Below are 13,398 nucleotides of genomic sequence, written 5' to 3'. Positions count from 1 at the left end.
ATTTTTAGTAGTTTAGACAAATTAATGAAATTAATTTACTCTACTTTGCTTAAACACATTCCTCAATTGTTGGACATTGGTAGTGTTTAATTTTTCAGGATTAGGGGAAAAAACTGTTACTTGAAACATTTTTTTAATCAGTGTTGCCTTTTTTATTCTTTTTGATCATCCCCTTGGAATGTTAAATTACCAAGTCAAAGGGCATAAAAAATTAAAATAGGTTTGTTATATAGTGGCAGAGAGTTTTCCAGAAAAACAGTGGCCCAGTGTGAATTACCCCCCCACAGTGATGGGTGTGCTTGTTTTCATTATAGCTGCTGACAGAACAGGGGCTACATAAGAAAGCAGTCTAACTGTTTTACATTATTAAAGTTAGACTATTTTACATGATTAAATTTTTATGTTTAACATTAGTTTCTGGAAATTATTTGTTGACCTCGCTTGGCTCCTCTTAGTGAAAACGTTAGAATAAGACAAAGTCTGGATTAGACTGCACAGGACTAGAGTCTCTCTCCTTCAGCCTCCTTAGCTTCAAACTGATGACAGAAACAGGTGACCAGAGAAGGAGAATGCCCCAGGTTGGTCTTGATCCAATTGTCTTTAAGGAATAAGCTTTTACTTGGGGGTGTAGTTTTTTTTTTCCTCTTCAGGGCTTGACTTGAATTAAAAGCTCAAGTATATTCAAACACAGGGCTCCTGTGGAAACAGGACACATTGTCACACCAATGTCATCTGTTCATTCTTGTTCTAGTCCCATAACTAATGAGACTGCCAGACTGCCACAGGACATTTCCTAGCAGACCATGAGGTCTTCAATACTGTCTTTTCTGCTGACTCCTGACTTCCCAGAGCCCAGTCCAGTGCCTGACACTTGTGAGGCACCTGATGCACAGTTATTAATAAAAGAAGGCAAATAAGGCTGGGAAGATGCCTAGTCAGGGAAGCACTTCCTGTGCAGTCACAAGGATCTGAGTTCCAACCCAGAACCCACATAAAAAGCTGGGCATGATGACACTTGCTTGTAGTAATCTTAGTTCTGGGAAGGAGACAGAAAGATCCTTAGGGTTTATGGCCAGCCAGGCTAGCATAAATGGGGCACTCCAGGCCAGGGAACAATGACTGTCTCAAGGAACAAGGTAGACAATGTCTTCGTGAATGCCTGATGTCCAAGGAAGCCAGAGGAGGACATTGGAACCCTGGGGATTGGGGTTACAGGCAGTTGTGAGCTGCCACGTGGGTGCTGAGAATTGAACCTGTGTGCTCTGGCAGAGAAGTCCATGCACTTAACCACTGAGCCATGTCTCCAACCCCTCTCAAGACAGTGGGTTTTTAGAGAATCTTACAATGCACGGATTTCTGAGAATTTGGTCTCTGGTGCAGATGTGTGAGATGCCAGTGAACACACCAGAAAACCCCTGGAAGGTGAGTCCCAAAGAAGAAAGAGAGCGAAAAGACCTGAGGAACACCCACCTTGTGTTCAGCATTGACCCCAAAGGTTGTGAAGATGTGGATGACACGCTCTCAGTCAGGACTTTGAGTAACGGCAACCTGGAGCTTGGGGTCCATATTGCCGACGTCACGCACTTTGTGGCCCCCAACTCTTACACTGATGTTGAAGCTAGGACAAGGTAACCCTATTTATGGGAAGTCAGCAGAACAGTGTGTGTGGGGGGGGGTGTCTGTGCTAGTTTCAGATGGTCAAGATCTCCTGTTTGGGTAGTTCTGGAAATCTTTTCTGGATTTTCCTGAACTCCCCCTACTTCAGGAAAATAGTCCCTTGATCAGTTTGTGTCCTTTCTTAACCTTTTACCCCGTACTTTCACTAAACTGAGTGAATTTTCACGTGTAATATGGTATTCTATATAGATGCTAGATCATTATGCTCCCATTTTTCTCACACAACCAAGATTCATGTCACTTTTACTTTCTACATCAGTGGAAGAATATTCAGCCAAAGCAGTGTGGCTTGGTCAAGTGGGCACGCGGGAACTATTTCATTAGGCAGCCGCTGTGCTTTATGAGGAGCAGTAGCCCCAGGGGAATGCAAGCCTGGTCTCGGCTGTTTACCTCCCGCAGCCCACACAGTCAGCAGCTCTGCTGCATGCTGAAGGTCAGTCACTCCACACGTGTCCTTCCAGGGCCACCACTTACTACCTAGCAGATCGCCGCTATGACATGCTGCCCTCCATCCTCAGTGCAGATCTCTGCTCTCTCCTGGGAGGCGTTGACAGGTGAGTCTCATTTTCGCATTCACAGCTGTCCCCGCCCTCCTGCTGTTTCTTCCTCAGCTTCCAGTGTGCCCTCCCTACCACTCCACACCCTCCCCTCTGCTTCCCGTCTCCTCGGCTCCCTATTTCCTTTTCTCCTTCCATATGTGGTTTCGGCAGCTCTGTTTTTCCAGTCTCCTCCTTTCTTTCTGTTCTCCTGATGTTAGCTTTCTGCAGTAGGCCACAGGCTGAGGAGAATGCAGTACACTCCCAAGTAGATGCTGTTCCTTAGAAGACACTTGAGCTTAGGGATTTTGAGTTATCAGTGAATACATAATTAGATAGTCTAAAATTAGTAAGGTCCAAAGATGGAATAAAGGCTCCTTCCTATTATTTTCTCCTCCGGTACTGATTTCTTGAATATTTTTCTATATTTAATACAAATATGGATGAATAATTTTTTTTAAGATTTATTATGTATACAGTGTTCTGTCTGCATGTATGCCTGCAGGCCAGAAGAGGGCACCAGATCTCATTACAGATGGTTGAGAGCCACCATGTGGTTGCTGGGAATTGGACTCAGGACTTCTGGAAGAGCAGCCGGTGCTCTTAACCTCTGAGCCATCTCTCCAACCCCTGTAATTTTTATTTTGTATAAAAAATACTAGCATACCATAGATATAAAGAGAAGACTCCCATTCTAGGAGTGCTAGCCTTCCTGAGCAAACTGCTTCTGTTTCTAACAAAAATATATATATGTAGAAGAAAGCATGTATATGTCTCTGTGTGTGTGTGCCATTTGTATATAATATATTTTATACACACATGCTATTCAGCACGTAAAATTTTATTATTTCCTTTTTTTTTTTTTTTTTTTAGCGAAGGTGTCAGGCATCCTGTTCTCAAACTCAACTGGAAGCCAAGGATGGCTTCTGAGCCTCCTGCCTGTGCACCAATATGCCTGGGTTTCGAGGGCTGGGGGTCCAGCCCAGAGCTTCATGCAGGCTAAGCAGAGCACTCTAGCAACTAAGCTACATCCACGGCCCTTCCACCTTTTTAAAAAGATTTGTGTGTGTGTGTCTTGAGTGTTATGCCTGCATACATGTATGTGCACCATATATGTGTGTAGTGCTTTCAGAAGCCAGAAGAGGGCATCAGATCCCCTGGAACTGAAGTTACAGACAATTGTGAGCCACCATGTGGGTTCTGGGGACTGAACCCAGGTCCTCTGGAAGAGTCAGTGCTCTTAACTCATGAGACATGAGACATCTTACTGTCACTAGTTCTCTCTCTCTCTCTCTCTCTCTCTCTCTCTCTCTCTCTCTCTCTCTCTCAGCATTTCAATATATCTGAAGGAGAAATTCTTAGAAGCAGAACTTATGTCGAGGTGCATGCATGTGTGTCCGTACAGTCAGATTGCCCTCCACCGAGGTTACAGCAATCTGTTTCCACAGCAGTGGTTGCAAAAGCTAGTTTCCCACAGTCTGACCCATACACTGTGCTGGATCCTTTCATCTAAGTCAGTTTGCTAGATAAGTAGTATCTTAATTTTAATTTCTATTTTTCTACTATGTGTGTGTGAAGTTAAACATTTTTGTTAAAGGATATTTATGTATTCTTTCCTGTGAACTACTTCATATTCCTTATGCATTTTCATTTGTGTTTGTGATTTATTACTGATTCATAAAAACTCCGTACATGTTAGGAAAATTAGCCCCTTTAAAGTGTATGCATTATAAATACATAGGTTTTTTTTTTTTAATAAAATGTTTTGGTGGCAGAATAGTTCTTTGCTAAATGAGCTTTTTGCTAATTAGCCTATCATCAAGATTGATACCAAGCTCCCTGTCATCTTATAGGATTTAAAGGCTTTGCTCTAACTTCCTGAGGCACTAAACAGGCTTGACTCAATCAGTATCAAGCTATTCTAATCAAAATGGAGAACTGTAAGGTTTTCATATTGTGTGTGAACTCATTTCAGAGTTGTTCAGAGTTTAGTAGAACCCAGTCTGACTTTGCTGTTGTCACAGGGTCTCACTCTGTAACCTTGGCTGGTCTGGAACTTACCGTGTAGAAAAGGCTGGCCTCCCAAGTGCTGGGGTTAAAGGAATGTACCACCATATCCAGCCTGACTTTGTTTTTTGGTTTTTCAAGACAGGGTTTCTCTGTGTATCCCTGGCTGTCCTGGAACTCCCTCAGTAGACCAGGCTGGCCTTGAACTCACAGAGATCTGCCTGCCTCTGCCTCCTGAGTACTGGGATTAGAGGCATGCACCACCACAACCCAGCGCACACACATGCACAACTGTATAAATACATACGTATATACATACATACATACGTAGAATGTATGTGTGATGGAGTGATTAGTTTAAGAAATTATACCAATAAGCCGGGTGTGGTGGCGCATTCCTTTAATCTCAGCACTCAGGAGGCAGAGGCAGGTGGATCTCTGTGAGTTCGAGGCCAACCTGGTCTACAAATTGAGTTCCAGGGCAGCCAGGGCTGTTATACAGAGAAACCCTGTCTCAAAAAACCAAAACAAGAAAGAAAGAAAGAAAGAAAGAAAGAAAGAAAGAAAGAAAGAAGGAAGGAAGGAAGGAAGGAAGGAAGGAAGGAAGGAAGGAAGGAAGGAAGGAATTGAAATTGTACCAAAGGTCTGTAACAAAAGTCAGATTTTTCTAATTAGATTCAAGGTCAAGTTCTGCTTGCTTGTAAAATAGAATGGAGAGGACTGGGGAGATGGCTCATCAGCTAAGAGCATTGGCATTCCAGATAACTCTGACAACCCAGGTTTGATTCCCAGCACCCACATAGCATTTCATAACTGCCTGTAATTCCAGTTCCAGGGAATCTGACACCCTCTTCTGGCCTTCTTGGGCAGCAGGCACACATCTAGTACACAGACATATGTGCAGGCAAAACACCCATAGACATTAAATAAAGAGTAATAATCTTTAAAAAGAATGAAAGGCCAGCGAGATGGCTGAGTGGGTAAGGATACCTGGTACTAAGTCTGAGTTTGATCCTCAGGACCGACATGGTGAAAGGAGAGAACTGGCTCTCACGAGTTATCCCCTGACCTCCACACATGTCATGACGCTCCCATGTGCACCCATACAATAAGCTTGCACAAAATAAATAAAGTGCATGTATAACTGTTTTAAAGAAAATAGAGTGGAATAATGATACTGTTGCTATCTCTGGTGTTATAGGTATGCTGTGAGTGTCCTGTGGGAATTAGATAAAACCTCTTATGAAATTAAGAAGGTGTGGTATGGTAGAACCATTATCCGATCAGCTTACAAACTGTTCTACGAGGCAGCCCAAGAGCTACTGGATGGAAACTTCAGCATTGTTGATGACATTCCAGAATTCAAAGCCTTGGAGGAGCAGAGCCGGCAGGCCAAATTGGAGGAGTTAGTGTGGGCAATTGGAAAGCTGACTGACATAGCCCGCCACATCCGAGCAAAAAGAGACAGTTGCGGCGCCCTGGAGCTGGAAGGCGTGGAGGTTCGAGTTCAGCTGGATGACAAGAAGAACATTCACGACCTCATCCCCAAGCAGCCCCTGGAGGTTCATGAGACAGTGGCTGAATGCATGATCCTAGCCAACCACTGGGTGGCCAAGAAGATCTGGGAGAGTTTCCCCCACCAGGCTTTGCTGCGCCAACACCCTCCTCCACACCAGGAGTTTTTCTCAGAGCTCCGGGAATGTGCTAAAGCGAAAGGCTTCTTCATAGACACACGGTAATCCTCTTTTGAGGGGCCAGAGAGTACTGTGCTCCTGCTTATCTAATGGTTCCTAAAATATGGCATGTAGCCAGACAGTGATGCATTGGAGCCTGAGGCAGCCAGGTCAGCAGTTTGAGGCCAGCCTGGACTACTTAAAGAAGATTTAATTAAAAACTATGTAGTTGCCAGGCACAAGGTCCTAATTAAAATACCTTTTATCAATTTAACAAAATGATTTTTTTTTTTTTTTTGCTTTCTGTCTTCAAGCAACAGAGTGTGGGTCGTTGATTAGTCACCTGCATGCAGGTCACATGACCAAGGGCCTTTTGGACCACATCCTTTTGGTTAGTCCTTAGAATGTTGAGGTGGTGACCCTGTCATTCATAGTTTACTGATGGGAACTTTAGTCTAACAGGGTTAAGTAGCTTGCTCATCATTTACCTGTTGGGCAGGGCAAGGTCGGGACTCTCATCCAAGGCACTGATGCTCAGAAGCTCATCTCAGGGACCTGTGTGTTCATCATTGATCTCACCTTCCACCTTCTCCCTTAGCCAGCTGCCCAGAACTGAATTATGTTATATTCATATATATATTTAATATACCAGTATGTTCCTAAAGGTTTAAAATTTTACTTTTGGAGTAAATAAATCTCTCTTTTGTTCTTTAAAAAAAAAAGTAATGTAGGTTTGCTTGTGCATGTCAAGTTTTGGTCTGCTTTTTTTTTTTTGAGACTGGTTTTCACCATGCTTCCTGGCTTAGCCTCTGGAGTGCATGGAGTCCAGGAGTGTGCTGCCAGGTCTGCTGCTTTGTTTCTGAAATTTCCCTCTGGATAAATCATTCTTAATAAATAAAGAACAAAATGGCCGTTCTTTGGCCTGTATAGGATACTTACAGCTGAGTGTATTAAGAATGTAACTCTACTGTGCGGGAGAGGTTGGCACACACCTTTCATTTCAGCACCAGGGAAGCAGAGGCAGATAGATCTCTGAGTTGAAGGCTAGCCTGGTCTACAGAATGATGAGTTCCAGGACAGCCTGGACTACTCGGAAAAACCCTGTCTCTAAACCCTCCCCCGACACAAAAAGAATGTAATTCCACAAGAATGTGACCACCTATTTCAGTCAAGCATTGGCTTAGCCCTGTATTAATGGGACATTATTCTATACTACCTAAGAAATATAAATTCTGGGGCTCAGCACTTAAGAGCAAAATGACTTGGCTGCTCTTACAGAGAAGCCAGGCTTGATTCCCAGCACCCACACAGCAGCTCACAACTTCCTCTTACTCCAGTCCGAGAGAGGAACCAATGCCTTCTTCCGGCTTCAGTGGGCTGCTACACCATATGATGCATGGACGTATATACACATATTTATGAAAATGAAGAATTTTTAAAAAAATTTAAATTCTGACAATCTTTCTTTGTTTAAACTTTAAAAGCAAACTAGAGTTCTGTATTGAAAAGAAAATTGTGAGGGGTTGGAGAGATAGCTTAGAGGTTAAGAGCACTGGTTGCTCTTCTAGAGGTCCTGAGTTAATTACCAACAACCACATGGTGGCTCACAACCATCTACAATGATGCCCTCTTCTGGCAAGTAGGCATACATGCAGACAGAACACTGTATACATAGTAAATAAATCTTTAAAAAAAGAAAAGAAAATTATGGCTAAAATAAATTTAACTACTGATGGATGAAGATATTTAAACCAAGGAGTGGAAACTGTTACTTGTAAATTGCCTTTGGGGACCCATCAAGGCTTCTCTGCTTCTTGGTAGGTCCAACAAAACCTTGGCTGACTCTCTGGATAGTGCAAACGACCCCAGCGACCCTATGGTGAACAGGCTGCTGCGCTCCATGGCTACCCAGGCTATGTCCAATGCACTCTACTTTTCCACCGGATCCTGTGCAGAGGAAGAGTTCCATCATTACGGTGACTGACAGCGTTGTCTTAACAAAATGGCTCAACCTTGAGCAAATCTTTTGGAAAGTGCTCTTGTCTGTCCTTTATTCTGAAGTTTTGGTTTCCTTTTGAAGGTCTTGCGTTAGATAAATATACCCACTTTACTTCTCCAATAAGAAGATATTCAGATATTGTTGTACACCGACTATTAATGGGAGCCATTTCAAAAGACAAGAAGATGGAAATTAAAGACAATTTATTCAGCAACAAAGATCTTGAGGAATTATGCAGACATATTAACAACAGAAACCGAGTAAGAAGGAATTTCAAACTCTTCCCTATCTCATAGAGGGTATTGGCTTTACCACATAAGAGAATGGGGCACCATATATTTTTGCAAACTCCATAATTATTGTAACCAGTGCTCTTAATACATTTACTAGTGTTCTGTTAATGTGAATTTGGGGGATTTTTGTTGTTGTTTGATTGTATTTTTGAGACAGAGTCTCATTATATAGACCAATCTGACCTCTGCCTCCCAAGTCCTGGGACTAAAGGTGTGCACCACCATGCCTGGCAGTTTTGTTTAGACGAGGACTCACTGTTCTTTCCTAGGCTGAGTTTTCACTTAGGGGACTCAAGTGACCCTCCAGCTCAGCCTCTATACTCCATATGTTCTGTGCCAGCCTTAGCATTAGGGGCTTGACAATGGATTAAAGGTCTTTCCCAAAAGGTAGAGATCTAAAGGTTCAAGCAGCTGGGTATGGTGTAACCCCATCACTCAGGAGGCTGAGGCTGAGGCATGCAGGTTTTAAGTTTGAGGCTAGCTGGTTTGATATATATATTTATATAAATATTATAGTATAATATATTATATATTATATATATATAATATATATATATATATGGAGAGAGAGAGCCAGGCATGGTCAGATGCCTTTAATTCCAGCACTTGGGAGGCAGAGGCAGGCAGATCTCTGAGTTAGAGGCCATTCTGGTCTACATAGTGAGTTCCAGGACAGCCAGAACTACACAGTAGTGAGACCCTGTCTCAACAACAACAAAAAGTTACACTGTCTAGAATTTTTTTTTGAGGAGGTGGTTTTGAATCAGGGTTTCTCTATGTAGCCCTGGCTGTCTTGGAACTTGCTCTGTAGACCAGGCTGGCCTCAAATGCAGAGATCCGCCTGCCTCTGCTTCCCGAGAGCTGGGATGAAAATCGTGCACCACCACCACCACCTGGCTTAATTTTTCATATCTTTAAAATCTCTCAAATTTCATTTATTTGTTTGTTGTATGTATGTATCTATACATTCAAGTGAAAGTCAAAGCCAATTTGTGGAGTTGGTAATCTCTTTCTACCATCTTCACCCCAGAGAATGGAACTCAGGTTGTCAGGGTTGACAGTAAGTGCCTTTAACCACTGAGCCACCTCACCGGTCTTAACGTGTGTGTGTGTGTGTGTGTGTGTGTGTGTGTGTGTGTGTGTGTGTGTGTGTGTGTGTGTGAGTGAAAGGATGACTTTCAGGAGTTAGTTCTTGTCTTTGAGACAGCTTGTTTCTGCTGCTACACTCTGGCAGGTACAGCTGTGAGCTTCTGGCCAATTGTCCCGTCTCTGCCTCCCATCCTCCCATCCTCCCATCCTATTGTGATAGGAATGCTGGGAAAACAGATAAGCGCCACCATATCCAGCCTTTACATAACTCAGGTGATAAGGTTTGCACAGAAAATACTTTGACCCACTGAGCCTTCCCTTTACATCTCATCTGCTGCGGGATCTTTTTTTTTTTCTTTCTGAGATGGGGTTGTTTTGTCTCCTTTTTTTTTTTTTTTTTTTTTTTTTTTTTTTGGTTTTTCGAGACAGGGTTTCTCTGTGTAGCTTTGCGCCTTTCCTGGAACTCACTTGGTAGCCCAGGCTGTCCTCGAACTCACAGAGATCCGCCGGCCTCTGCCTCCCGAGTGCTGGGATTAAAGGCGTGCGCCACCACCGCCCGGCTGGTTTGTCTCCTTTTATTTGGTTTAGTTGAGACAACAACTTACTCTGGATAGCCAATCCTCCTGTCTCAGTCTCGCAAGTACTGGGATTATAGGTTTGTGCCACCACACTGTTGAATCCCGTCCTTTTTTTGTTGTTTTTTTTTTTTTTCGAGACAGGGTTTCTCCGTGTAGTTTTGGTGCCTGTCCTGGATCTCACTCTGTAGACCATGCTGGCTTCGAACTCACAGAGATCCGCCTGGCTCTACCTCCTGAGTGTTGGGCTTAAAGGTGTGTGCCACCGCAGCCCAGCAGAGTCCCGTCCTTTTAAAAGCTGTTTCTGTGGGAATGAGTTTCGGGTTTCTTCCTGGACATCAAGGAACTCTATTGTCTTGTGTGGGGTTGTGCTTCTTACAGGCAGCCCAGCATGCTCAGAAGCAGTCCACTGAGCTCTTCCAGTGCATGTACTTTAAAGACAGAGACCCGGAAACGGAGGAGCGCTGCATTGCTGATGGAGTCATTTATTCAATTAGAACAAATGGTGTACTTGTATTTATACCAAGGTATGTTACTTCTCATGCAGTAGTTAATTAGAAATCACAGTTAAACCATACCAGTGTTGAGCACAAATGATCCATTATATATAACTTACTAAAATATTTATTTAGCCTGGGGGTGTATAGCTCAAAGGTGGAGTGCTTGCCTAACACACAAAGTCCTGGATTTGATACCCCAGAATCACATACAACCAGGTATGGTGATACATGCCTGTAAAGCAAGAGGATCAGAAGTTCAAGGTCATCCATAGTTACATAATGATTTTGATACCAGCTTGCACTACATGAGACCTTATCTCTAAAAAAGAATATAAGCTTGGCATGGTAGCACATGCCTTTAATCCCAACACTCAAGAGGCAGACACAAGCAGATCTCTGAGTTCAAGACCAGCCTGATCTTCAAAGCAAGCTCTAGGCCAGCCACAGCTAGAGTGAGACTCTCTCAAACAAACTATATATTAACATATACAATTCTACATATTCATAAAATTACTATATGTACACAGTGTAACATACAGTCAGGAAATAAAGGGCACAATTGGGAGTACATATATATGCACATCTGTATTAGTCTTAGGATCTTTTTAGCTAGCAAAGCATTGTTTATCTGCTTCTGTAAAAATGTTTTGGAGGTAAACCACAGGAAGAGTGGCTAAGCATAGAAGATCTGCCTACTAAGAATACATTATCTCGGTTTTACCCTGTGATGATTTAGGTTTGGGATTAAAGGTGCTGCTTATCTAAAGAACAAAGACGGCTTAGTGATCTCGTGTGGCCCAGAGAGCAGCTCTGAATGGAAGCCAGGATCCCTGCAACGATCTCAGAACAAGATCACTTCTACCACAGCTGGAGGACAGTCAGTTACATTTCATCTGTTTGACCATGTGACAGTAAGTCTGTGTACTTAGTGTTGTTTTGGGGGGGGGGGGGTTTGGTATTTTTCAAGATAGGGTTTCTCTGTGTAGTTTTGGTGCCTGTCCTGAATCTCGCTTTGTAGACCAGGCTGGTCTCGAACTCACAGAGATCCACCTGCCTCTGCCTCGAGAGTGCTAGGTTAAAAGGCATGCACCACCACCACCTGGCAAGTGTTTTCAATAAGAAAAAAGGGACATGATGTAGTAACATGTGTTTCTCTGTTCTAGGTTAGAATATCCGTTCAGGCCTTGCGTTGCCATTCTGACACCATCAGGCTTGAAATAATAAGTAACAAACCATATATGACTCCAAACCCAGAGCTGTGCCAGCAGAACTCCCTCCTGCTGAAGAGCGAGTTAGTGAAAGAAGTGACCCGATCTGTGGAGGAAGCTCAGCTTGCCCAGGAAGTCAAAGGCAAAGTGCTTCAGGAGTACCAAGAATACTGCCAAACGAAGGGAAGAAGTCTCTACACGCTTCTGGAGGAGATAAGGGATCTTGCTCTTCTGGATGTTTCAGACAGTTATGCAATGTGAAATGCTTCCACTTCAATAAAGAGCTTTGTCTTAGGTGTTGTACTGTCTTTTCAGACTTAAATGTTGTCACTTGTTCCAGCTGAAGGAGATTAAGTGGGTACTTCACATATTCGTGCAATGTTCTCACACCTCACTGAAGTAGAACCAGCTCCCTATATAAACGGGTTTCTTTGTTGTTGGTAGTGGTGTTTTGTTTTGTTGGTTTTGTTTTTTTGAGAGAGGGTTTCTCTGTGAAACAGTTCTGGTGGTCCTGGAACTCACTCTGTAGACCAGGGTGACCTTGAATTCAAGAGATCCATCTGTCGCTGCCTCCCAAGTGCTAGGATTAAAGGCACTACTGGCTACTAGAAACTGGCTTTTCAGCAGTTGAGTAGACAGTGATCAGGCTGTAAAAGGCAGGTTGCTAGTCTCTCTATAGTAAATCCAAAATTATCTTGCTTCAAATCAATTTAGTTTTTTGAGACTGTCTTACTTTGTAGCCTTGGTTGGCCTAGAACACACTATGTAGACCAAGCTGATCGAGATCCTCCTGCTTCTGCCTCCGGACTACTGGGATTAAAGGTATGTGCCACCACACTTGGCTCAAATTGATTATTTCAAATGAAGTTTACTTTTGTAATTTTTACAGACATATTTGGGCCATAGGTCCCTCTGACATCATTTAGCCATTTGGGGTAAGACAGTCCTGTCTACCTTCCTCTTCAAAACTTATTTCATGTTTGATTCACAATTTCCCAATTGTCCTGGCACCAGCTGGACCCAGGGCATAGAGTGGGTGGTGGGCTGCACTCTTAAGTCTTGCCTCAAACTCCTGTCCCACCCTCAAATTCTGTTGTGTGTACCTCCAATGGCCAGGCCTTCCCAAGAGAAGTGTTCCTGAACTCATCACTGGAAAAGCACTTCTCCCACCGGCCCTTCTCTGACTCAGTGAGTGTGCCTGGAAGCCTGATGAGTAAGCCACATCTCCAGTATCAGGGCATGCTGAGACCAGCCTCCATCTTCTAGCTGTTCCCTGTCTAAACAGTGAGCCCATCCTCTTGATTCATTTTCCCCTGGCCAGTCACTGAGATAGTTCCCATAAGCCCACAACCCATAGTGTGTGCCCAACTTCCTGGCTTTTCAAACCATCTGTCACTCCCAATTGACTTGATGTCAGCCCAAGATGTCACCTATCCTGCCTTAGGGATGAAAGCCACTGTAGCATTACCACCCTTTCCCTAAGGAAGAGACCTTTCCTTTAGAACTACTGTCGTCACTAAAGGTTAGCTCCTTTGTCTTCAGTGTTTTCCCAACTCTAGTGGGAATTTGCTGCCAAGAACCAGACCAGAAACTTCTCAGCCTGGTGCTTTCTCAACTCTGGCCCCTCCACCATGCTCATAAAGCAAACAAACTCCAGTCAGGTTCTCTCTTCATCTGGCCCCATCGCCTCTAGCCTCCTAGTCATCATTCCCAAGTCTCTATTTTTGACATTACACACATGCTTCCCAATACTGAGAATCCCCTCTACCAACTGACAATTCTTTCATGTGACCCCTCGCTGCACACTGTCCCTCACAATACTTTCCAAGTTTCTCTCCAAC

At 43.5% G+C, this 13,398-nt stretch overlaps 1 protein-coding gene across 2 annotated transcripts in view; it reads left to right on the top strand.

Annotated features, from left to right (window-relative positions):
- Dis3l (DIS3 like exosome 3'-5' exoribonuclease) overlaps nt 1-11,851 on the top strand; it is a 42,699-nt gene extending 30,848 nt beyond the window's left edge. For both annotated transcript variants that reach the window (XM_052712004.1, XM_052712012.1), the window contains 8 exons: nt 1,381-1,628; nt 2,139-2,231; nt 5,422-5,955; nt 7,715-7,869; nt 7,974-8,152; nt 10,231-10,376; nt 11,086-11,260; nt 11,513-11,851. In XM_052712004.1, the coding sequence (XP_052567964.1) occupies nt 1,381-1,628; nt 2,139-2,231; nt 5,422-5,955; nt 7,715-7,869; nt 7,974-8,152; nt 10,231-10,376; nt 11,086-11,260; nt 11,513-11,818 (1,836 nt within the window). In that variant the 3' untranslated portion in view covers nt 11,819-11,851. The remainder of the gene's footprint in view (nt 1-1,380; nt 1,629-2,138; nt 2,232-5,421; nt 5,956-7,714; nt 7,870-7,973; nt 8,153-10,230; nt 10,377-11,085; nt 11,261-11,512) is intronic.
- Nucleotides 11,852-13,398: the final 1,547 nt, after the last annotated feature.

This window comes from Peromyscus californicus, unplaced genomic scaffold, assembly GCF_007827085.1.
Source record: "Peromyscus californicus insignis strain IS unplaced genomic scaffold, ASM782708v3 Scaffold_11__1_contigs__length_118956290, whole genome shotgun sequence".
NCBI lineage: Eukaryota > Metazoa > Chordata > Mammalia > Rodentia > Cricetidae > Peromyscus > Peromyscus californicus.
Note: the sequence above shows the minus strand (reverse complement) of the source record. Positions and strands in the feature narration are given on the sequence as shown.